Raw genomic sequence first — 23,605 nt, forward strand, 5'->3', positions numbered from 1 at the left:
CTCTCACTCCGCTCAGCTTCTCTGTTGTTGTGGCAGCAGAAGCAGGCACCGAGAGGTGGCACTTCACTCAGCGGCTATTGGCTCTGCTTTTCTTCTTCCTTGATATCATCTGACGGTGGAGGCTTGAAATGATGCATTATCGCCAACTATTGAATTCTGTGAAACATCTCCAAATGTTTATGAAGGAAATTGAGCAACACATACAATATAAAGAAAACAATGAATGTCTGCAGTATGTGTGATATTTTAGGTGTTTTTCTTTTTCTTTTACTCTTTCATCTTCATCTCTTTTTATTTATTTATTTTTTCATTTTTATTATTCTGTTAAATGTGTTTCTTTATGTTGTCTTCTTCTGTTTGTCAGTGGTTCTGATCTTTCTCTCCTAATGCTTTATCTTTATGTTAAACAGGTTGTTAGTATAAAAAAAAGAAAGAAAAGAAAAGAAATGAAAGAAACACCTCCAACCATGACAAATTAAAATGTAATACATAAAACATAATAGATCTCCCTTTAGTAATTTTTAGGAACAAATCACCAAAGCCTTCTTTATAGCTATCTTTGTGTCGACTTCAGCAGAGGGCTCCCTTTTATTGGTATTAGAATAATTTGAGAAATTACTTCAGTCAGCCAGTTCCACTTCCCTAATTGTGTGAATCTGAAATTTGTGGCAGAAAAAAATGACTAATAGCCCAAAAACATTAGCAAACATGCAGGCTGCACAGTTTGAGCTGAGTTTCTCCACATTGATGGACTCATATCTGAACCACTCAGCTCTTTCTGATGTTTTGAAAATGAAGAGTGATTTTTAACTCTCCCTGGCTAACTGCTTTAAAGTACAACACATGTAACTGTTAATTCGATGTGCTTTTCCTATCTTCACCATGGTTTTAGGGTTCATGTCATCCAATGCAGACACACAGTGGTGGAGGAAGCATTCACATCATTTACCAAAGTAAAGCTAAACTGGAAATTCTGCTCATGTGAACGTTTGAAATGAAAGACAATGTTTAGAATTGTAAATTTTTCATTGGTGTCAGATTATTTATAACTTAATGATGATAAAACTTTATATATATGGCACTTTTCTAAACCTAGGTTATAAAGACACCAACTTTACATCAACAACAATATGGACTTTTATAATAAAGAAATGTATTTCGCCTTTATTTAACCAGGTTAGTCCCAATGATGTCACCGATCTCTTTAACAATAATCAGATAAAACACAGACAACCTGGACTGAATTGATACACCACAGTTTTAAAGCTGTTCAGTGGTACAGTATTATACGTTTAAGTTCAGTCTGTAGATTGTTCCTTGTAGCTGGTGCTGAAAACCTAAAAGCTTTTTCCCCCTCAATTCAGTTTGGACTTTGGGAACAACAAACTGCAAAGTGTCAAAAGAACGAAGACTGTGATTTCCACATTTCAAGTTTAAAAGAGAAGATAAATAAATAGGGAGTTTGCCAAGAACATATTTGTAAATAAAAACATACGTGCACCTAAAGCAGAATAAAGATAATATATAAAAAGGTGTGAGAAACACAAAGCACAGATCAAATACAATACAAAACATGAATAGTACAGACAAAGACAACAAATACAGAACAGTTCTTATTCAAAATCACCACACTTGGAGATACATGGTTTTCAATGGGAAAGAAAATTGTAATCTGAAAAGTAACTAGTAACTGACGCTGTCTAATGTAGTGGAGTTAAACACAGCCTGTAGATATAGTGGAGTAAAAGTGTAAAGTTGCATACAATGGAAACTTGAGTAAAGTACAAACCTCATATTTGTAGCTGACATTACTTGAGTAAAAGTACTTAGTTACATTCTATCCCTTCAGGCTTGTGTAATTATGGGTCCCATGAGCTTGGTCATGAAATATAAACACACAATAAACAATCAAACACAGTGAGAGAGTGACCTCATCCGTCCTCAGTGATGTAATCCCTCTTTGTCAGAGGAGCTTTTCCCTGTTCACGGTGGGACTGATCCTCCTGGTTACCTCTGGAAGGCAGCACAGCGAGATGAGCCTAAATTAACAGGAGGAGGAGAAGAAGAAGAAGAAGAAGCTGCGGGAGGACAACCATGACGGAGAAATCGAAGAAGAGAAAGGAAGACCGAAAAAAATTAGTTCTAATAAAAGTCACAAGTAGTCATGCGTGCGTGGTGTGACAGGAGGGAAGTGGCCTTATAACAGCACTACAGTGTGTGCGTGTCTGTGTTTGTATGTGTGTGTGTGTCCCGCACTGTCTGCGCCTCGAACTGGAACCGAACTGTTAGAAAGTCAACTTTGTTATGATGGATCTGTCCGAGTGTGTCATGGATCCGTGCGGGACTCGCTCCTAGACTTTGTGTAGCTCGGAACAACTTTGGATGTGAGGTGTGTTGTTGGGACGAGCAGGAAAGCGCCATGGCTGACAGAAGGAGCTTCAACGTTGTGATTTTGGGTTTGGGGTTTCTGTTCATTTTTACCGCCTTCACCACCTGTGGGAACATTGAGGTAAGTTAAACTCTGTGACCTCATATCAGCGATTCATAAGACTGTGAGTCATATTTGTTTGTAGTTTTAAGAATGGATTGAAGAGATTTCCTGCCTCTCAGCTCATTAAAAATTCAAAGATATGCCCATGCTGCTGTTACAAACATCTGGTATCAGTTATATGCTATTATAATATATAACAACGCAGCCGAATTATTAAGGAGCTAATGTTATCATCATTTCATGTCCACTTTTGTGTGTTTGTGTAATTTATACAGAGGAATTAGCAAATAAAAATTAAATTGAGCTTTTTTTGGCGCACGTTTTGTCATTAAAAATTCAAAGATCCATGCTGCTGTTACACACATCTGTTATATGCTGTTATAATTATATAACAACACAGCCGAATTATTATGGAGTTAATGTTATCATCATTTCATGTCCACTTTTGTGCGTTTGTATAATTTATACAGAAGAATTAGCAAATAAAAATTAAATTGTGCCTTTTTTTGGCTCACATTTTGCCATTAAAAATTCATCCAACAATCCAGCTGCAGATGTCTAATTGGCATTAGCCGAATTTTTATGGATCCAACGTTGACATCATTACATTTGCACTTTTATGTATTTGTGTAATACTTTCTGAAGAACTGCTAAATCAAAAATAAATTCGTGCTTTTTCGGCGCATGTGTAATGAGTAGGAAACAGGCCAATCGGAGACGTTAGTCAGGCGCACCTCGTGTTTCCAATTTTCTTCAATGGTCAGTGAAATTATCAAACCTGATGAATGACTTGAGGACCTAATTATAAACCGCTCTGTCTGGTCTGACCCTGTGCCTCACAGAGTTTTATGTTTTATCTTACTTTCAGCAAACTGTGGTGAAAAGTCTGCAGAATGATACTTTCAGTGGCAGCGGGTACAACAGGTAGGTCGTGCAAGTTCACAGCTCAGGATGGAGAAAAGAAATCTTACAGCTTTAATAATAATAATTCTCTTTGCCTCTTTTACAGTCTTGGCATCATCTATGGGGTGTTTTCGTTCTCCAATTTACTTGCACCAACAGTCGTTACTGTAATTGGACCAAAAATGACCATGTTTTTCAGTGGCCTACTTTACAGGTAAACATGGACATGGCGATTATATACGAGATGCTGCTGAAGCTGAGACTTGTTGTTCATCGCTGTTCTACGTGTTTCCGTCCAGTGGCTACATCGCTGTGTTCATCATCCCTTCAACATGGGCCTTTTACTTCACCTCTGTGCTGATCGGCATCGGAGCAGCCAGTGAGTTCCCCTCCCATGGATTTTACTGTAACATCAGATGTCGAATTGTTTTTATATGTTTGCACTAGCAGGATTGTATGATCAAAAAATGTGTGACAAAACAGCATTATAGTGACCCACAGAGATGCTCTGGCGTTCAACTCTTGTTCCTCAGATGTAAGAAAACATGATTGTTTAGTACGGACTCCAACAAACGTCACATCATCGTGATTTTAACAGGTTTTTTCAGTGAAGATGACACAAAAATGATAATTCCCACTAATCTTGAATCATAATTGCAATATGATTTTTATTTTTTGTGCAGCTCTGACTTTGAGATGACCTCAGAAGGAGGTGATAAGTTGAGTTTTACAGTACTGTAACAGTTTCCAGGCAAATTCCCAAATCAGAGCAAATTGCAGTCATTTAACATGTTGATGAAGGTTCTCAGTCATCCAGGTCACGGTAATTCTAAGTGCTGCATCGTAGGCAACTGGACTTTGTGTGGACACTTGTAAGGACGCTCCCACACAGAGTTTAAAAGCCTGCAACTTCCCTCCAGTTAGTAAGAACTGAGGAGGCCTCTTGGATGAGAGGTGAAACTGAAACGCGTCCAGTTGCCGACGATCCAGCACGTACAAATACAGTCATTTACTCTCTTTTGGTTGGTTTGATTTTTTTAATTTTGTAATATTAGTTAAATGATGTCTCCAATTCAACAGGATGTGTAGAGTTTCATTTGTTTCTTTTTTTTGCTTACACTACAGATTTTTCATAATGGATTAATCTTGTCTTTTTTTTTCAAATGAATTAATTTTGAGTATTAAATTGGGTGAAAAATGCTCATTATATTTCTCCAGAGCTGAAGGAGACGTCTTCAAATGTCTTGTTTTGTCCAACCAACGCTCCAAAACCCCAAGCGCTGGTGTATAAAACACAGAAAAGCATCAAATCCAATTCAAATTTTACAAGTTGAAACCAGGAAAATGTTTAGAATTCATGCTTGAAAAATGTCAGAAAGAAATAATTCATTATCAAAAACAGTTTATGAGAGTAATAATTTCCTGTCGGTTAACTAATTGATTAATCCATTAATTGTTTCAGTTGTAGCTTACAGTTGATGTATGTCAGATTTTTGATCAGAAACCGTGTGTAAACAATAGCTCAAGAGAGGCACATGAATACTTCCCCTCTTGGTTTTTGCAGCCTTTACAACCTCAGTTTTTGTGTTCAAATCCAAATAATGTTTAATCATGCATACAGGGATTATTACTGGGTCGTGCTGACACGCATAAACGTTATATCCCAAATTAGACCTTAAAATGGTTTAGGAGCGGGGTCTGTGAATAGTCTGCGGCACTTTGAGCCGTCTCAGAGACGCTAAGAAAACAGGCATTTACTGGCTGTTTTTAAAGCAGCGTCAAGTCATCTAGATGTGATGCATTTTGATCTTGTCCCAGAGCTACTCACACAGAAAGATCATTTCTCACTTCATGCAGCCAATTAACTGACTGGTTAATTTTTTTTCCTTCTCAAATCACCTCTCTAACTCACTTTCCCACAGTGCTCTGGACAGCTCAAGGACACTTTCTGGTGGAAAACTCAGAGGCTTCCACCATCAACAGGAACACAGGGGTGTTCTGGGCTCTCCTACAGTGCAGGTAAGCAGCTACCGACACGCCGGTCCTTCAGTCACTTCAGCTGTGATAGATGCAGCCCCCCGAAACCATCCCCTCCATGCACTACTTCATTTAAAATTTAAAGGTTCATTAATCCACACTGCTTTTTAATACTCTAAGAATAATTTAACTCTGACCTTTAGTGAATAAAATTTAATTTGAGAATATAAAAATCCTCCTAATCTGCATTAGACCAAGGTTATACCACTGTGTTACCTCTTCCAGTCATTACACGATTCATGTTTTTCATGCTTGTTTTCTCTTTTTCTTTGATGCAACTATTGCAGTTGATGTTGGATATAATTACGCCGCAGCAGCCAAAATACTGCTCGATCTGTATTTTTAGCCCGACAGGATATTAGTGTGCTTTATTTAAAAAAAACTCCCCAAAAACCAAATTGTCATCCGTCAAAACATAACAACACCAAAGCCTCTTACAACAGAGTTCTGCAGGTGAGCAATTATGGCCCTTTTCATCTCTCGCCGTTCTTACGCGTTGGCTCGGACAACTAATTTGTGTTTGTTAAAATATGCAAATTGATTTTTGTATAATAATTACACTGGCTGTCACCTGTGCCAAAGCTCACAACAGGGCAATGCTAATCTGACTCTGCAGTGGTGATCCCTGCCCCAGTAAACTCTGAATCAGCTCTTCCCAGCCTGCAAACACGCGCAGGGGCCGCAGTTATTTTTCAGGAATAACCCCTGTTATCCCTCACTGAGACTTTGGGAAAACCTAATTGCTCATCTACATTTTTTAGTTTAGGTGATATCTATTTAAAGGCAGAAATAGACCGCGGTATTTTAAAGGAGGGCACTGTTCACCATGAAAGGAAAATAAACAGCTGCATGAAAAAATAAAAGAAGCATCTTCAGAGGCAGAGATGCAGATTATTGTGTTTAGAGAGTTGCTGTTTGATCCAACCTCCAAAAAGTCTTTCTCGTTTGCTTCTGCTGTCTGTCAAACATGATTTCTCTGATGACATTACAGACAGACGTGTACAGCAGAGTGTTTAGACAGTGATCGACCTAATGGGCGCTCTTAATTAAAGGTCAAAAACTGTGAAAGCCCCGGAGTCCTCCACCAGAGCTTTGATTGACATGAGATGTGCAGGACAAAACAAATCGCACAGGCAACGCAGTACAATTAACTGTTAGACTGAAACCTGAATGTGTCAGTAGAATGTGAAGAAATAACAGTTTTGACATTATGACGTCGGCGTCTGGTGTTGCAGAGATGTCTGCTGAGGTTAGCATGCTAACCAGCTAGCCCTGGTCCAAAGCTCCTGTGCGAGTTGTGTAAACATCAACACACTCCTGGATCTCCAAGCTCCCAGTCCAGACCACTAGCTGCACAGCTAACTGAGCTAATGGCAGCTACAGGTAGCAGCAGTTAGCGATTACTCCAGTCATTTTTTCTTCCTGTCTAACGTCAATGTTCTCTCTAAAACTCAGAATGGGGGCACGGTTAGTAGTCATACGTAGTTATTACCGTCGTAACCAGACCGCCCTTCTGGAAATATCAACATCACTCGCATGGATTAGCAATAGCATCGATATTAGCATGGACAAGCAGCATAAATGTTAGCAGGGACAGTGATAGCTGTCAGTCAAACATCATAAAAACACCAGATTACACTGGAGGGGGGCTTTAAAGAGCAAACGGAGCTATCGGACAGAGGGTGAATAGAGGTGCTGCAGCAATGGACACTATCAACAATGTGAGAAATGTTAATGTTGTGTTTTTGTCATATACTCACTTGACTGACCCATTTTATCTTGTTTCCAGCATGCTGTTTGGCAATCTTTACATTTACTTTGACTGGAATGGACGAACAGAGATATCAGGTAGAGTTCAACTTCATTAAGAACTGTCACGAGTATAATAGCAAAAATCCAGCGTGATGATGAAAGCAGAATATCAGGAGGATTATGGGACTGCTCGGTTCTTCTGAATACACTCTGGCTTAATGCTGTTAATGTATCTTGTGTATTTTAATTAAGCGGTTTATTTTAATCTTCCTCTCTCAGACGGCAGCAGGAAAAACATTTTTCTGTCCCTGTTGGTCGCCTCCGTCCTCGGCACGCTCAGCTTCCTGGTGTTGAGAAAGAGCCATCACGACGAGGAGATGCTCTCCGAAGAGGAAGGGCAGTCGCTGCTCTCAACTCGCATGATGTAAATAAATATCTTTTTAGATAATTATGTGTATGTTTTCGACCGTAGCCTCACAAAGCCACTCAGAATATATAAAAATGTCTGAGTATGAACCTCTAGTGATGAATATAAAGTGAGATAGTAGACTGTGGTTCCTGCTAAATATACAAATAACCCTTCTACTAGCAAACTCGAATTAACTTATTTTTTTGTGAGGGTTATTAGAGCGAACATGACAAAAACAGGATTAATTCACCTCTGACCGCACCACCTCAGAAATGATTGCTTTTCAAACAACCTACCTTGACTTTTCTCGAGGGTTTTCAAAATGGTTTCCCACTGCAGCCCTGAGTTTTAAACTGCACAAAAATTGACTCCGTTTTTCTCCAGATCACTGAAATTTTCGACAGCCGTGCCTTATCATCGCACTTTACACAAGGAGGGTGCAATCAGGCAGATTTGGGGGCAGCTGTTGAGAGCGACAGTGACAGCAGTTAGAGAACCTAAAATCTCCTGGCACAGCCCTCAACTTTATTTCAGACATCTTTCAATTTTTCTGACTTTCATCGACTTCAAATCACACGATGAAATAACACGAAAAGTACGGCCGGCTTGAGAGACGACTGAAAGTCACGGAAGAATGACAAGGCCGTCGAGGACAGTAACAAAAATTGACTAATGAGCGATGAGACTGAAATTAGATCATGTACAATCTCGTGAGACTGCTAAATCCTTTTCTCTTAGCCCGTTTCTGTCTGTTTTTCTGGCAGCAGATTGTGTTTACAAACTGTTTTGGTATCTCAGAGACGCAGGTATTTGATCTTTGCTTATTGGCTGAGTTTGACTGTCTGCATGATTCCAACAGCATAACAAGGAAACCTGCAGGGAGCCATCATTTACTGAGAAAAACACTTTTTCCACAGTGTGCTGGGATTTACAGGAATCTTTTATGCAGCTAAAGTCTCTTTGATTTGTAAATTACTTCACCTGTTCTTCCCTGGAAGGAAGTGATATTATTGTTTGTGTGTGCAGAGTATTTCTATTGATTAACTTCAGCTTTGAGGAAGTTGAAATCGATTTGTTTTTCTGTTGTTCAGGTACAAGCACAGAGCAAACACCGCCGTGCAGGATGCCAAGTCAGAATTTCGTAAGTTTCATCAGTGCTTTTGGAGAAACTCACCAGACCGTATATCCCCTGTTCTGTTGAAGTAATACTTTGGATATGCTCGTTCACACTTTGCTCATGAATCTGCTTATTTGTTCATTTATCTAATTAACCTCAGGTAGTAACAAGACTAATAGTGTCTCCCTAATCCATACTCGATCTTAGCGGGTTTTTTATTTTTCCATCGTGTTCACACTGGAAAAGTGACAAATTGAATTATACTCCAGCCACACAGCACGCATACTAAATACAATCAATTTGTGAGCGTGCTGTTGGTGGCACATTGTTCTCCCATGATGCAATGCATGAAGTAAATGAAGGTTCTGCTCTCAGCTGGGAGAAGTTCAAATAAATCGAGTGCTGGGAAGACAACGAAAAAAAATTAATTATGTGAAATCACAGTAAACGCATTTTAGTTAAACTGGCAGTGAAATTAAATGTAAATGAAATTTAGAAAATGTATTTGGAAAAATTAAAAATATGTTGATGTCCTTGTAAACTGCTGCTAAAACAATATAAAACAAAAAAGTTGGAACTGTGTAAAATATATATAGTCATCATTTTCTGACAGACTCTATTGAAAACAATAGAAAGACAATATATTGAATGTTATATATTGTAAATACTATATGCTTTGAATTTGAGACGGGTCAGCAAAGGTGTTGAATGCTTCAAAAACCACTGTTTGGACTTGATTGATTTGAGAGGGACTTCCTGGAAAGGCTCAGTCCTTCACGCAGAGGTGGGGCAAAGTTCACCACATGTTTGTGTAAAGCAGCGCTGCCCAAACTTTTGACCTAAATTGATTTCTCTGCTGTGTTTATGAGCAGGTGAAAAAATATAGTGATAGTTCCTTAAATGTGTCTCTGCCTGCTGTGCTTAGATTATGAAAAAAATTAATAATTAGGGATCATGCTTATTAAAAGAGCATCTTTACCTCACAAAAATACAACGATTCATATTATGTCATTTTATTTTTTTTATTAGAAACATCTGGCGAGCCAAATCGAATCTTATGGTTAGCAACTTACCCCACTGTGGGCAGCCCTGGTATGAGGGACGTTATTAGGTGGATTACGGGAACACAACAAATATCTTCAGTAAAAAGATTATTGCAGATGATTTCATTCTGTTTTTATTTACATTTACACAGCGTCCATGTTAATATTTGCCAATTAGCACAAAACACAAAGTACATGTGAGAAAGATGGAAATGTCATAAACGCAGGTACCAAATTTCGCAGCAGTCCCGCCAACAGCTCTTGAGACATTTCAACCAGTGGTGCTGCTCGTTAAAGTCTTCAGGGTTCATCCTGTGAGGATCGTGATTGCCGGGACAAACTTTTGTGTCAGCTCATCCTGTAGATGTTGTGTGAAAACCTAAACCTGCTGCTGGAGTTAGACGAAAAGTTTGAGGCTCACCACAGTCAGAAGGGTTCCTCCTCTGGGATCGCATTTGAATCTGAACCAAAGTACTGGCCCGACTGACAGACTTTGCTGCTTGCGTATTTTCCTTGGAGTGTAAATTCGTGTCATCTGAGGTACACGCTTTTCACATTCGATATAAAAAAGACAGAAAAAGGCACTCAAGATCTTCCAGAAATGTGTGTTATTTTCATTTTCTTTCCCAGTTGTTTGGCATGCTGCAGGTCACCTGTAGTTGTTCACACTTCACTACTCTCAGCCCGAAACAGGCAGGCAGTTTTGTTTTTCTTCAAGTGAAAATTGCTTTCACCTGGATAAAACTCTTGCAGCATTACAACCGAGTACACGAAAACCGCCTGTGCTCAACTTTTATTTCAGATCATATCTCTCTTTGTCAACAGGAAGCTCTGCTGCTCTCGCGCCTGCCGGCAGTGCAGCCTGGAGTTGTTGGGATGATCAGATCGCTCTTTGTCTCGCTTCTATCTTGTGTGCATGTAAACTTGTGTACACCTGCCTTAAAGGTTTCGGGTTTATCGAAAAACGCACGCTGATTTATGTCAACAAGGGCAAACCAGGCTGGTGGGATGCCTTTTTTTAAAAGTTGAACTTCCCCTAACTGCCTGAGAGAAATTCTCTCCCGGGTGTTTTTTCACCTGCATTTAAATGTGGCTTTTTGGCTTATTGAGATTTTCCCATCTTCTATCTGCATTGTCAGAGGGTAATGAGGCCTTTGCATTTTTATCTGAGCTCAATCCAGATGTATGTAAGTGTTTGGAATATAAAAGGTATTTATTAGCAATTCAAATGAGTATATCGTGTTTCCTCCTGTTCAGAAACCATCCTGCAACTTCTGAAGGATAAAACTATACTGCTCCTGAGTCCCTGCATGGCGTACAGTGGTAAGTCGAATACAGAATGCATTAATATAATAAGTATCTTAGCCTCCGGTGGAGGCTTGAAGCTACAGTGTGAACTCCTTGTTCTGCAGGCCTGGAGCTATCGTTCTACAGCGGAGTGTATGGGACGTGTATTGGAGCGACTGCCGAGTTTGGAGAAGCAGCCAAAGGCTTGATCGGGATCTCTGGGATTGTGGTAGGCATCGGAGAAATCGTGGGTGAGTTGAAGTTCCTCGATCGGAGTGCGTTTAGGTGATCTGGAGTCTATTGAGGTAACTGAATTCATAACTTTGTTCTTTCTCATCAGGCGGAGGCTTGTTTGGATTGATGTGTAAGAACAGTCGCTTCAGACGGACCTCTGTGGTGTTTCTGGGAATGGTCGTCCATTTCGTTGCCTTCTATCTGATCTTCCTCAACATCCCAAACGACGCCCCAGTCGTCTTTGATACCAACACCCTAAAGAATCCATATCTAACTCCGAGGTAACAATTCAACAATAAGGACGAGTGAATATGCGGAAGGCTAGTCACGATTATGCTTTAATGAGATCTCTGTTGTCTCTCTCAGTGTATCCATTGCCCTGCTGTGCAGCTTCTTGCTCGGACTCGGGGACAGTTGCTTCAACACTCAGCTCTACAGCATTTTAGGCCACGTTTATGCTGAACAAAGCACGCCCGCTTTCGCCATCTTCAAATTCATCCAGGTAATCCCGAGCTGCCAATTCTCAGACGTTGTTAGCGGGGCTGAGCAAAGCTGGGTTAAAATGTTGTCTCCTCGAGTATAAAATACATTCACCCTAACCCATTAAAATGGAAAAGAACAAGAGTCACATTCCCCGCTTAATCTCCGTCTTTTGTTTTGAGGCCAAATTGGTCTCTTAGAAGAAATAAAGCTTAGAAATTGGGGTATTTTCAAGTTTGACTGATATTAAATAGCATTTTCTTTGTCTGCTACAGCTCACAGATCTGCTCTGTGAGTCTCGAGTCCTGTGTAGAAAATATTAACAAAAAAAGGAGAAATTTATATTTGATAGTTTTTGGTTTCATAGCATGGTTTCTCTTTTTAGTGGCCAGCAGAGGGGGACTCTACTGGTTGCATAAATAAGTCTGATTGTATGTAAGCTTATGAGAAAATGAGCCTGCTGTACTTCTCACTTGAATTATTACTTCAGTAAACAATATGTGATGTCACAATTATGGATCTATATTTACTGAAAGGTCATGACAGTAAATGCACCCTTGAGATACGTCGGGTTAGCTGTTCGGTTTTGTAGTAGAAATTTTATCACAGCAAAGTAAAACCTATTTTTCCTTCGTCAGTCTATTTTCGCAGCGGTGGCGTTCTTCTACAGCGGTTACCTCCTGCTGATGTGGCAGCTCCTGCTGATGGTCCTCCTGGGCTTCACTGGAACACTCTGCTTCTTCGTGGTGGAGCGGATGCAGAACTTCTCTGCAGATCTGCAGGAATATTAGAAGGAAAACATTTCTGTATCTGCTTTGATTGTTTTTGTTAGGCAGAGACCTGGTGGGAGGAAGTGAGGCCGTCAGAAAAACAACCCTGCATCTTTCATTTCACAAGGGTTTATTTTAAAATCAGTTGTTAGTATAATGCGCTGCCGGTCAAATGTGGATAACACTCACATACAGAACAACTGAAACCGAGCCGCCTTAATACAACTTATTATTACATAGTTCTCAATCAGCCTAGATTGTTCTTCGCACACAGAACACTAGACCTTATCATCGTTAATCATTAACATTATGCTCCTACTGCACTTTTGCACTGTTGGTCTTACTGTAGGATTTTAAAAATAGCCACTCACCTTATCTCTTTCTTATCTGCGTCGCTTCCAGCTCAGGTTCGTTATTAAAGACGACTGTTGAAAATATTTGCTGCGTCTAAAAACTTGTCAGAATAATTGTTCTATATATCTAGATGAAAGAAAATAATGCAATACTGTTCCTGTCGTGTTTAACTAATTAATGCCTGACAATCATTGTTCTTAACCTTTTTTTGTACATTTTGCATGATGTCAGTGTTTTTCCACATTACTGTGGATCTTTGATGAATAAATTTCTTCGCATTTTGCATTTTCTGTGATTTCATGGAAACCTGGAGATCAAAAGTGTCGACAGTTCAGATGATGTCGATGTATAACACTGTCAAACCCGCCGAGAACAACAGACATAAAACCTTTGATCTATAAATAATGTTGATTATGATATTATGACCTGTAAATCAGACAAAGGGCCGTGTTTTAAGAAGCAGGGGGAACATGGGGAACAGCTTTTACATCAGTCTGTGTTTCAGAGTTACTTACCTTAAGGTAGCCTGTGTACCTCGTCACTTTATTGGAGCACAAAACAAGATAAATCTCCTGGATTTAATCCTGATTTGCCAGATTTATTTGAAAATCCATGAGGCCATTAATCAAAAGAGGGTCGAGGTGGAAGAGAAAGGGTTATAGGCCCAGAGGTCCCACATTACTTCACTGGTAATTGAGTATTGATTACGTTATAATGAGAGTAAGCAGTTTTGTGTGATCTTAAGTCAATTGTGCCACTTACTTGACAACAACAAAGCACTGACGGGCTAAGTGAAGTATACAGCATTTATTCACTGAATTAAATTCTGGCAGGGTTCATATTATTGGTCCAGAGAGATATCCTTTTAAGGAAAGTAAGTGGAGCTGGATAAGTCTATTACCTGAACACTGATATGTGTTTATGTGGTTATTCCTCAATTGAAAATCCTTACGTGTAATAAATAAATAGAATCTGTACCGGCGAGTGTTTCTCGCATGGAACAGCATTCATTTCCCAGAACAAGAACAGGCCAACAGGTTTCAAAAAGAGGTTTTTGGTTCCATTTTGGGGCGATTATCAAATCAGCAAGTTCTCAGCTGTGTGAACAGAATTGCAGTGTTTTCTGATGGTCAGTTAGCCTTTTAACATGATAAACTCGGATTAGCTCACACAATGTGCCACTGGACCACAGGAAACGCTGAAAGTTGTCTTCTGTATAAAATAATCATTTACCACAGTAATAATGTCTACACTGGATTTCTGATTGAAAACACATTTTCTTTCAAAAATAAGGAGGTTAATTTTCCCTGTAACGAGACAGACACAAATATTTAGCAGTATTTTCCTTCCAGCAAGTTGGTTGAGGCACATTTAAGACTAATTTCTTTATTCATCCTCAAAATTTTCACTCATCTCATCAAAATCAGGTAAGACATCAAATTTAATTCAATTTTCCTGAGCTGTTGTGTTTACTAAATGTTCCCACAGAACTCTTCACCTTCTGCTTCATGCAGCCTTGATTTCCCACAACACCACTTTAGCTGACGGCGGATCCGGTTGGAAAGCAGATCAAATGTGAACTTCAGTGCTGATCTGCTTCGGTTTGTCACATCCTCACATGCTTCGCGGTTCTAATTAGAGGGCCTGATGGAAACGGACCTACGGGATACATGACTGGGGCTCGTCAGAGGTCTGATATCCGAAATGAGGCGCTGCTGTCTTTGTAGTCAGGTGTTGTGTTTTCGGTGCTCGACAGGAGTTGTACTGTCAGGCTACTTAACCAGTGAGACAGTTTTAATTTGAAAGTCTGTCTGTCTGTGCCCAGGGGATTAATTCATTTCATTTATTAATTTCCATCTGTGTCCTGCTTGATTGCTTCAGACTGTCAGTTTAACCAGAGACCCGTGTTTATTACCACATTTCTGTACCTGTAGCTCGCTCGGTTATTAAATTTGAAGACTTGCCTCATTTCCATGAATTATGGAAATCACACATCTGAGGATATATTTGTAGGAATAAGGTTGAGAACACAATTAAATAAGCCAATTTGACAAGAGAAACATATCCTATCAAATTAGATGACTAACAACCCTCTCTGTAAATTAGATGCGGGATGAAATGAGCACAAACAGTTTGAACTACTCATTTGTTTGTTCTTGTTTTTTTTTCTCTCTGCTGGTAGCTTTTCACACAATAGATGCTGTTGCAATCATCAGCAGCACAATTAAACTAATCATTCAGCAATGCGTGTTCATTGTTCATGGATCAAAAGGTTTGTGTGATCAGTAGTTGTCCTAAGATTTGTGAGAATTAGCCTCGCATTACTTAAAAACTCCAGATTGATTTCCCTTCACGGCAGAAGTAAACAAGCCAAACTCAAATGTAATGCTAAAATATATATTTATTTTATTACGGATGTGCAGTCACGACCACCAGAAGCTGACAGAGAAGCTGAGCTCTAGGGATCGGACATAGTGCCAGTGTCGGACGGGGATGAACAGCACCTCTCCAGGCTGTAACACACATTCGAGATAGGGAGCCTTGGCAAACTCCGGGAAGCGCTCAGAATCTGGATTCTCCACCTCCACCTGCACGGGAGGAGAAAATTGGAAATGCTGCATACATTTGCAGGCTCAACATGAACTATCTGTGGACTGTCAATCTCACCTGACTGGTATTGTGAAGGAGCTGGGATTGATGAGGGTACAGCTTGTCTGTGTCCTCTGGGGAATATAGGCGGATGTATTTGCTTCCCACCACCTAATGTGTATACAGAGGGAAAATCCCATGTGGTAAACAAACTGCGGTCACGTGACAGATTCTTGACACTAACTGGATTCATGAAGCAGCGTTGTTATTGTCACCTGAGCCAGGAAGTTCAGCTGAGGGTCTTGGTGAAGAGGAGACACTGTACCTCCGGGCCCAAACCACGCATTTACAGTTATATCGTCTTCATCTCCTTCGCCAAGGCAGCAATAATCAGGGAGGCGGATGTCTTCCTTCAGCTCTGGTATCTAAGGCAACATCAATCAAACAAAATCACACCAAGAGGGCCTTTAAGACTCATCCTGCTGACTAAATAGTGTCTTGTTTCTTACCAGAACATTTGCAGACGTTTCCCAGCAAGAAAATTATTTTTATCTCTTTATACTCATACATGCATGGCTCTGATGACCACAATGTTGGTCTGTCAGTTTGCAGATAATCATGGTCTCCAGAGGATGAAGCCTACTGAGTTTTGTGACCCTGACTTTTGATCGAGTGCGACCTTAAGTTTGACATATTCGATTTTTAGTTTTATATCTCGACAACAATAGGATGGAAGGTCTTCTACTCAAGTGTAAACTCACCAGGATGTCACCGTTTTGTTTATTTGCTGTATCTGCAATAATCATTTTCTCTCCTAGTGGTAAGAATTATGGGTTCTCCATTTAGGATACAGTTTAATATTATTTAAAAAACAGTTCTCACTTTTCCCCAAATGTATAATCTGCATGAACCTCACTGTGATCACTTTTCATGTAAGGTAACGTGAAGCATTGCTGTCACCAAAACAATAATAGTAACACGACCCAGACTCTGAAGGAAAACATCAGATTAGTTTCCTTCAGGTAATGATATGACTTTGCAAAGTCAGATCGTAGACACATATAAATAAACAACAGACTATGACTTTTAGCTGGACAAGGTGCACTTTTTGTAAAGTTCAACCCAGATGATGTATTGACATGGAAGGTAAAATTAGGACTGAAGAGCCGATACTGTTCGAGCAGAGTGGTGCGAGGAGGAAAGCTGTAAAAAGGGCAAACTGTATTCTTCACAGTGCTGAAAAATATCAGCTGATTAATTATTTAGCAACCTGACAAAATTAATGGTAACACTTTATATAAAGGTCCTTGTGATAAGCGTTAGTTAATAAATAATACAGCCTTTTTATAGGTCATTTTAAGATGCTTAGTAACATTATGTGTTAAGACTATAAATATGTTTATTGTTAGATTATGACATTTAGATGAGAAACACTTTGCTGAAGAACGTTAATAAAAGCCTTATGAGTTTCACTGCCATACCTTTTATATCATTGTAAAACCTTTACTAAGCTTTTTTTTATTGCTTTATTAAGATGAATACATATTTTATTGTGCATTCATCAACATGCTCTTATTAACAGTTAGCTATGCTTTTGGCAGCCACCGGATCTAAAGTCGGAACAATGCTTCGTCAGGGTTAACTGGGCTTTTTTGATAATTTTTGGCCTTTGCCTCGTCATGTCCATGTAAATACAGTTCCATACCTGATCAAAAAGCTGGTGTTGGGCGAGGTAACCCGAAGCTTTTACCCCATCCTGGTCAATTAAAATCAAAATAACATGTTAGAAATCACAAGAAGGTGTTTCGTCTTTATTTGTTCATGTTAACAATGCACGAGACACGAGGATGCACTTACTTTGTTTAAAATGTACCGATCAACGAATTCGTTGACCGTGAGCAGTGTTTGCGACCATTCCTCGTCCGTGTACCTCGATCCCACCTCGACGGGAACCGTTCGACAACCAGCGACAGATCTTAGGTATTCTATGCTTTGCAGCGGGGGGGAGAAAATGAATGAATTAAACATTACGCTGACACTGGGCATAATTTATAAAGGGGGAAAAAAAAAAAAAAAAGTCACGTAATTCAGGATTCTAGCAGTGCACAAAAATATATCATGTGTATCACTTCTGGATGTCCTCCTCCACCATCAGAGCGGTGAGTCAGATGCCAGGAGCCGTATGTCAGATGTCAGAGTGAATAGTCAGCTGTCAGGAGTCAGCAGTGAGAGGGAGGACAGTGAAGGATATTCTTAAATGGAGAGGCTGTTACATCAGACTCTGGTGTCAGGCATTAGAGTCAGGAATCAGAGATGTTGTGACAACTAAACCAACCTTAACTCACCGTATATTACTCTCACTAACCCATTTAAGATCAAAGATTTATATATACACGAACACACACAGACACATACATGTACACACACCTGCTGTATATATGCCTGGTATTAAACTGAAGTAAATTGTGTGTTTCATTCGACAGTTTTCTCTTCTCTCAGCTTGATAAGTGCTCTCAGCTGGCATCACAAGTGTAAATCAGTCTGATTACATGGCTGGACTTAACATAAGTAGGGCTGCAGTGTTTAACCATGATGGAGGACTGCTGCTGTACCTGCTAATAATAATACATGAAGCCAGTGCTTAGTCACATAAAGCACATTTTCAGGTAGAAAATCACCTCTGTGTATATGATTTTAACTAATCTGTAATTTTCCGGCAGACCTTTGTTTGACCGAATGAGTTGAACACACTAATAATGATAAATGGGTTCTTCAGAGGGAAATAAAGTGACACGGTGATGTCACCAGGACAAAGATATAAAAAAGGTACTGATGGATGAAGTCACATCAAGCGAACACACAAACCTCCAGGGGTGTTGGTTGAGGGCGGGCCAGTGGTCGATGATCCCTTCTAAAATCACTGGTTTGAGGGGGAGCAGGTAGTCCGTGTTGAAGCTCTCCAGTGAAGGACACTTTATCCTGGGAACTGCCAGCTCTTCTTTGATCACAGGAACACGTGGGCACTCGATCTTTATTCTCTGTTAATGATGCCAAAACAACAAGGCTCTGTCAAGTCCTGAAATCAGCCCTAGAACTGAGAGCTTTAAGGTGAAAACAGGAACAAAAGTGTCTGTAATCTTAGAGCGGAAATGATTAATAGAATGTAAGAGAAGGTTATCAGCAACTATTTTGATTGTATACTTTTTGATTATTATATGGTAAAAATTCTACCTTCTCAAACATGAGGAGAAAAACAGCAATTTTAAACGTCACCAGAGGCTTTTTCTGGAATTTTAATTGACCAATTGGTGGATTAACTGAGAAAATAACTAAAACAGTTGCTGGTTGCAACCACTCGAGACTGCAATTAGACATGAATAGTTATGGTGTTTGAATATACTCGAGGCCTTTTTTAAAGTTTTTTAAAGGCAAAGAAGGAGGAAAACTGTAATCCAGATAATTCCAGCTACATTCTCTAAACACTCCATCTCAATTCTGATGGGATCGAAATAAAGTGTCATTTCAGTGTTTGTTGCACTTTATCTTCGGTGACGTCTGATGGTGGGAAACAAGATGAAGGGCAACAAAGGAAATACTTCCCAAAAACCTTCTCATCAGTCACTCTTTGTCACAAACTTTGAATCACCGGAAAAACTAGGAAAGAACACCGCTCCCCTAAAACTGAGGTGTGGAAATGTTTCGATTCAAAGACGCATCGTGATGCAGAAGAAGTGAAGAACTGCTAACAAACTCAGAATAAGGTTTAAATAAAGAGATCACTGACCTTGACTTCAACATGTTCACCTTCTTCTTCCCCTTTAGCAGATTTCCTCACTTCACTCTGCAGAATCCGAACAATAACCTGAAGTATATCATCCATGATGGCTGCACCCATGAGTAAACCCATGTCACAAGTCTTCACAGCCTGCAGGACCTCGTCTGCTGACGGATCTTCACGACACAGTGCGGCCACTTTGAACAGGCAGCCGTAAGAATAAACACGTCTCCATTCTTTGTCCACGTGACGCCACGTCCCTGTGTTGAGTTTCTCCCACGAAAAATCCAAAATGATCTGAGCATTGAGCATCCGGCTGGTCCTCGTAGTGTTGCTGTACAGCTGCTGCCTGCACCGTTTCAGCGTTTCCACCACACTTGACTCCACTTTGTCACTGAACTGCAGTGGAAACTGTTCCTCATTATGAGGCAGGACAGCGGAGATCTTTGACCCCAGCGTGGCCATTGATGAGAAGTCTTTATTTATGCTGTGGGACAGACAGTGAAGGTGAGTTAGAGCAGCACTTGTTCAGACTGAATCCCTGATGATCTACTAATTTTAAACTACATTCACATTCGCAAAGTTCGGAGATTAATGACTTCAACAATTCCCTGTGATTTTCAGAGGCAAAGGTTGTCATTTAATCTTGTTCTCTGCTCAGTTGGTCATCAGTCCACTGATGTCACAAAATGCCCAACATCATTACACACATACTCAGGACACTGGCTTTTCCTGTCGCTGACAGCCTCTCTGCTACAGTGCCAGTGAAACAGATGTAAGTGAACACCTCATTTCGAAATTGGCAACCCCAAAATGCAGGTGAGGACATCACAAGCCAATGACGACACTCTGTCACATGGTTTCTGACACCGCCAACTCTGCCTCCATGTTGGGACACTCTGTGTAGCTGGATATGGTGCCAAAGTTTGAGGCAGCCAACTCTGAGCACCTGATTCATTTGAGTACAGAAGCACAGCCTTGTGAACCCTGAGGCACACAGAACAGAAATAAACTGAATGGTTGCACTTAATATACTACGTCCCTGAAGTCATCACCAGTGTCAGTTATGACCCTGCACTCAACTCAAATCTATCTGATATTCTGCACAGTCTCATCAGGTGGAACATTTGTGCAACCTTTGGCTTTGTTTTAAACCAACAAAACAACAAAAACAAGCAGGAAGTTTGGGGAATTACGGTCGTTTTGTCAGATTTCATTATGGAAGTCATTAAGGAAAGATGTGCAGAGTGAACCTTCACTGAAAGTGCACCTCATCTGTTTTCAAATTCAGTACAGGAGGAAACAGAGAATTGTGTTAAATATTTCACTGCACTATAATTCTTTATAATGGCTGCTGTTGTTGTTGAGCACTTTGTTGTTAAATGTCTGTCTTTGATTGTTATGTCGTTTCTGTTGCCGTTTGACAGTTGCCACAGACACAACAAGAATACTAAACAAAACTTACTTTATAAATTGGACTTTATAGCCTTTTTAGACACTTTATACTGGGGGTCAGCAACCTGAGGCGTGCATGATACAAACACATGGCACACTAGCAAGAAACTGCGGGAGGAAAATGGGAAATATGTATTGCTGATGAATAAGATGAATGATTGCAACTTAGATGTGGATGTTTTCATGGGGATGGCAGCATTTGTGTATAGTGCTGATTTTCTTTTGTTACACTTAATTCTCTCTTTTCTAAATGTGCTGCCATTGCAACACTTTGTAAATGAGAGAAAGCCATTAAAGGCAGTATGCTGAAATTGTGAAACTGTGCATATAGTTTGTAACCAGAGGGAGTGAAGAGTTTATTGCTGATGAACAAGACTGGTGGGAGGCTGGTCGGGTTAATGATTTCAACTTGATGTGGGTGTTTTCACAAGGATAGCAGCCTTTGTGTATAGTGCTCTCATATGCATGTATAAATACAATGTCATGATTATGGGAAGAAAATGTTATACTATGCTATAATGCTATACACCAGGGACAGACTGATTATAGGCCCGACTGATGATCGATATCTGTGATTTTTCTCTCTCGCAGATAAAATAAACTAATTTAAAAACTTTGGCTCTGATGCAACATCCTCACACACAATTTCCCACCCACAACAATATCTGATTGGTAACACATTACAATTAATAGCATATACACAATAATAATAATAATAATAATAATAGTAATAAATAATAAATAATAAATCTGCAGAGTAACTAGTGACTAAATGTATCAATTAAATGTAGTTAAGAGGAAGTATAAAGTAGCAGATTAAGGAAATACTCAAGTGAAGTACCCCAAAATTGTACTTATGAGCAGTACTTGAATATATGGTTACTCAAATATCGGGTCTAAATAAATGTAATTGGTCTCCTAAATTTCTAATGATTTGTATCAGCCCTGAAAAAGACATATCAGCCGACCCCTACAATAGCCTACACGTGGCCTATATTGATGAAAACAAAACGACAGATCCATTGGAGATTTAAATTATGATGTGGTGCAAGAAAAGTGGCACTTAATATCAAAAAAGTTGTCGACCCCTGATCTGTGCTCACGTTTCCTTCATTTTCACAAAAAACACGTCACCTTTGATGCTGCGAGGTTGGATCATAATAACTTCAACTAACAGGCAGATTTACACCCAAATGCAAACTAGATATGAAAATATGAAAATGTAGCTACATACTGTGTATTTAGTTTCATTCTAAATCATCATGCAAACACTAAAAAAGACATAATGGGGTGTCAACTTTGGCTAAATATACGCGATTTGATTAAAGACATAACGTAGGAAGTCATAACCAGACTCCTGGCAAAGTATATCCACTGTGTGAGGTACTCAGGTGTATCAGCTGCAGCTCAACTACTTATATTACATATCATGAGGAGCATTTTGAATATGACATTCAGAGAAAACACTCTGCTACCAAATATAAACTGTTTAATGTGAAACGTAACAAAATCAGGTAAATTAAGTCACAATTTGTAAGCTAAGCTAACATTTACCGACACAAACCGAACAGGAAACAGACACATTTTCAAACACTGCCAGCTGAAGCGACAGTAAATAAGTTATATTTACCTGTTATAGCGACATTTACACCGTTTATCCACTTTAAAAATGTAAAATACGAGCCTGTGTTCAGTCGAGAAGCTGCAACAACTCCAGCAGCCACAACTTTACCGCCTGTGTGACGACAAAAACATACCGGAAGGGAACTCGGGCGGCGGAAAAGAAAGGTTCCACTTTCGCTCAAGGTGAGCGACACGGGAAAACAAGCTTCCAGAAATGACGCATAAATACGTGAGTTCACCATTAATACAACTTAAGAAATTTTAAACGTGTCATATTTTATTTATTTTCACAGCACAACACTGACCTGCATTCACTCTGTGCTCCTGTAGAGGGTAGTAACATCTGCACATCCTCTAATCTGTGACATGCAGCATCATATGTTTGAGGCAGTGCAACATTGAAATGAAAGACATCTTGTTAAGTGATTGGTCTGTATGTGAGACCCACCTCCCCAACACACACACACACACACACACACACACACACACACACAGTACACACACCTGTTTGTTCAGTGATGCCAGCATCCTACTGCGCATACACCCTCCCACTCTCTGCTCCTACACTGTCCCATCTGTCCACAACCTCTCAGCCTTGTAGCTGCATGGAGACGTGTTGCTCTCTCATCTGAGCTCTTTCTTTACATAGATTATCAACCAGCTGTAGGAAAAGAAAGAAAAAAAAACAGTGCTCCTTTGACACCACAGCCTGATTTATCCACACATAGAGATACAAGTCTGTCCCAACAGGTGAACAACATCCACTCATTATGTGGCATCGAGGCAACAATTCTTCTGTTATGATAAATGATGGTGCATTTGTTACAACAAACATTTGTTTTCCCCCTCTTTTCATTGCACCTGCTACTCAGAATGTCTTATGTAAATGCATTTATTCCTAGAAGGCTGATTGATATGTATCTGCTCATGCGAGGCTAAAACAATAATTGAGTTTGTCTTTTTGATGCCACACTGAGATATTTGAGTTTTCCGTATTCAATTGCCTTTTCGGTGGGGTGAAGCCTGAGCAAACATGATAGGAAACCTTCGACAGGGAAGTGTAGAATCTATAAACACGCCGCGCTATTATCAAATGTCAAACACTCTATGAAATTCAAATAATCTCGGTGCAAACCACGGAGCCGTTCCTGTATGTAAAGCAGACGGAAACAAGAGAGCGGCAGCCTGCCTTTCCAGGACTCACAGGGGATTTTAAAATGTTTCATGCATTTCTGTTCATTCTCGCTGTGTAAACAGCAGAACTCTCGTTCGCTTACATGCATGAA

At 39.8% G+C, this 23,605-nt stretch overlaps 2 protein-coding genes across 2 annotated transcripts; one reads left to right on the forward strand and one right to left on the reverse strand.

Moving 5' to 3' along the window:
* The first annotated feature begins 1,990 nt into the window (after nucleotides 1-1,990).
* On the forward strand, nucleotides 1,991-13,160 carry LOC311267939 (UNC93-like protein MFSD11). Its single transcript, XM_084371209.1, has 13 exons — nucleotides 1,991-2,509; nucleotides 3,360-3,415; nucleotides 3,501-3,608; nucleotides 3,694-3,773; nucleotides 5,317-5,413; nucleotides 7,221-7,279; nucleotides 7,463-7,607; nucleotides 8,684-8,733; nucleotides 11,010-11,075; nucleotides 11,165-11,290; nucleotides 11,380-11,554; nucleotides 11,640-11,775; nucleotides 12,392-13,160. Exons 1-13 carry the CDS (start codon nucleotides 2,420-2,422, stop codon nucleotides 12,542-12,544), a joined length of 1,341 nt encoding a protein of 446 aa, XP_084227335.1. The 5' UTR covers nucleotides 1,991-2,419; the 3' UTR covers nucleotides 12,545-13,160.
* A 2,100-nt stretch (nucleotides 13,161-15,260) lies between these two features.
* Nucleotides 15,261-22,427, reverse strand: kdm8 (lysine (K)-specific demethylase 8). Its single transcript, XM_084371216.1, has 8 exons — nucleotides 22,327-22,427; nucleotides 19,251-19,728; nucleotides 18,332-18,504; nucleotides 17,324-17,456; nucleotides 17,172-17,222; nucleotides 15,742-15,891; nucleotides 15,545-15,637; nucleotides 15,261-15,465 (listed from the first exon to the last, which is right to left on the reverse strand). The coding sequence occupies exons 2-8, from the start codon at nucleotides 19,704-19,706 to the stop codon at nucleotides 15,301-15,303; spliced, it is 1,221 nt and encodes a 406-aa protein (XP_084227342.1). The 5' UTR covers nucleotides 19,707-19,728; nucleotides 22,327-22,427; the 3' UTR covers nucleotides 15,261-15,300.
* Nucleotides 22,428-23,605: the final 1,178 nt, after the last annotated feature.

Source organism: Pagrus pagrus (assembly GCF_965226575.1).
Source record: "Pagrus pagrus genome assembly, chromosome: 13".
Classification (NCBI taxonomy): domain Eukaryota; kingdom Metazoa; phylum Chordata; class Actinopteri; order Spariformes; family Sparidae; genus Pagrus; species Pagrus pagrus.

What these genes read in the sequence shown, in the direction of transcription:
- kdm8 (XM_084371216.1), bottom strand. Translation starts at nt 19,706, where the DNA reads ATGGCCACGCTGGGGTCAAAGATCTCCGCTGTCCTGCCTCATAATGAG. An exon ending in CTCAACCAACACCCCTGGAG is followed by an intron (nt 17,457 to 18,331) that starts GTTTGTGTGTTC and finishes CCCGCTGCAAAG; the next exon opens with CATAGAATACCTAAGATCTG. An exon ending in ATCGGTACATTTTAAACAAA is followed by an intron (nt 17,223 to 17,323) that starts GTAAGTGCATCC and finishes TTAATTGACCAG; the next exon opens with GATGGGGTAAAAGCTTCGGG.
- LOC311267939 (XM_084371209.1), top strand. Translation starts at nt 2,420, where the DNA reads ATGGCTGACAGAAGGAGCTTCAACGTTGTGATTTTGGGTTTGGGGTTT. An exon ending in GGATGCCAAGTCAGAATTTC is followed by an intron (nt 8,734 to 11,009) that starts GTAAGTTTCATC and finishes CCTCCTGTTCAG; the next exon opens with AAACCATCCTGCAACTTCTG. An exon ending in AATCCATATCTAACTCCGAG is followed by an intron (nt 11,555 to 11,639) that starts GTAACAATTCAA and finishes TGTCTCTCTCAG; the next exon opens with TGTATCCATTGCCCTGCTGT.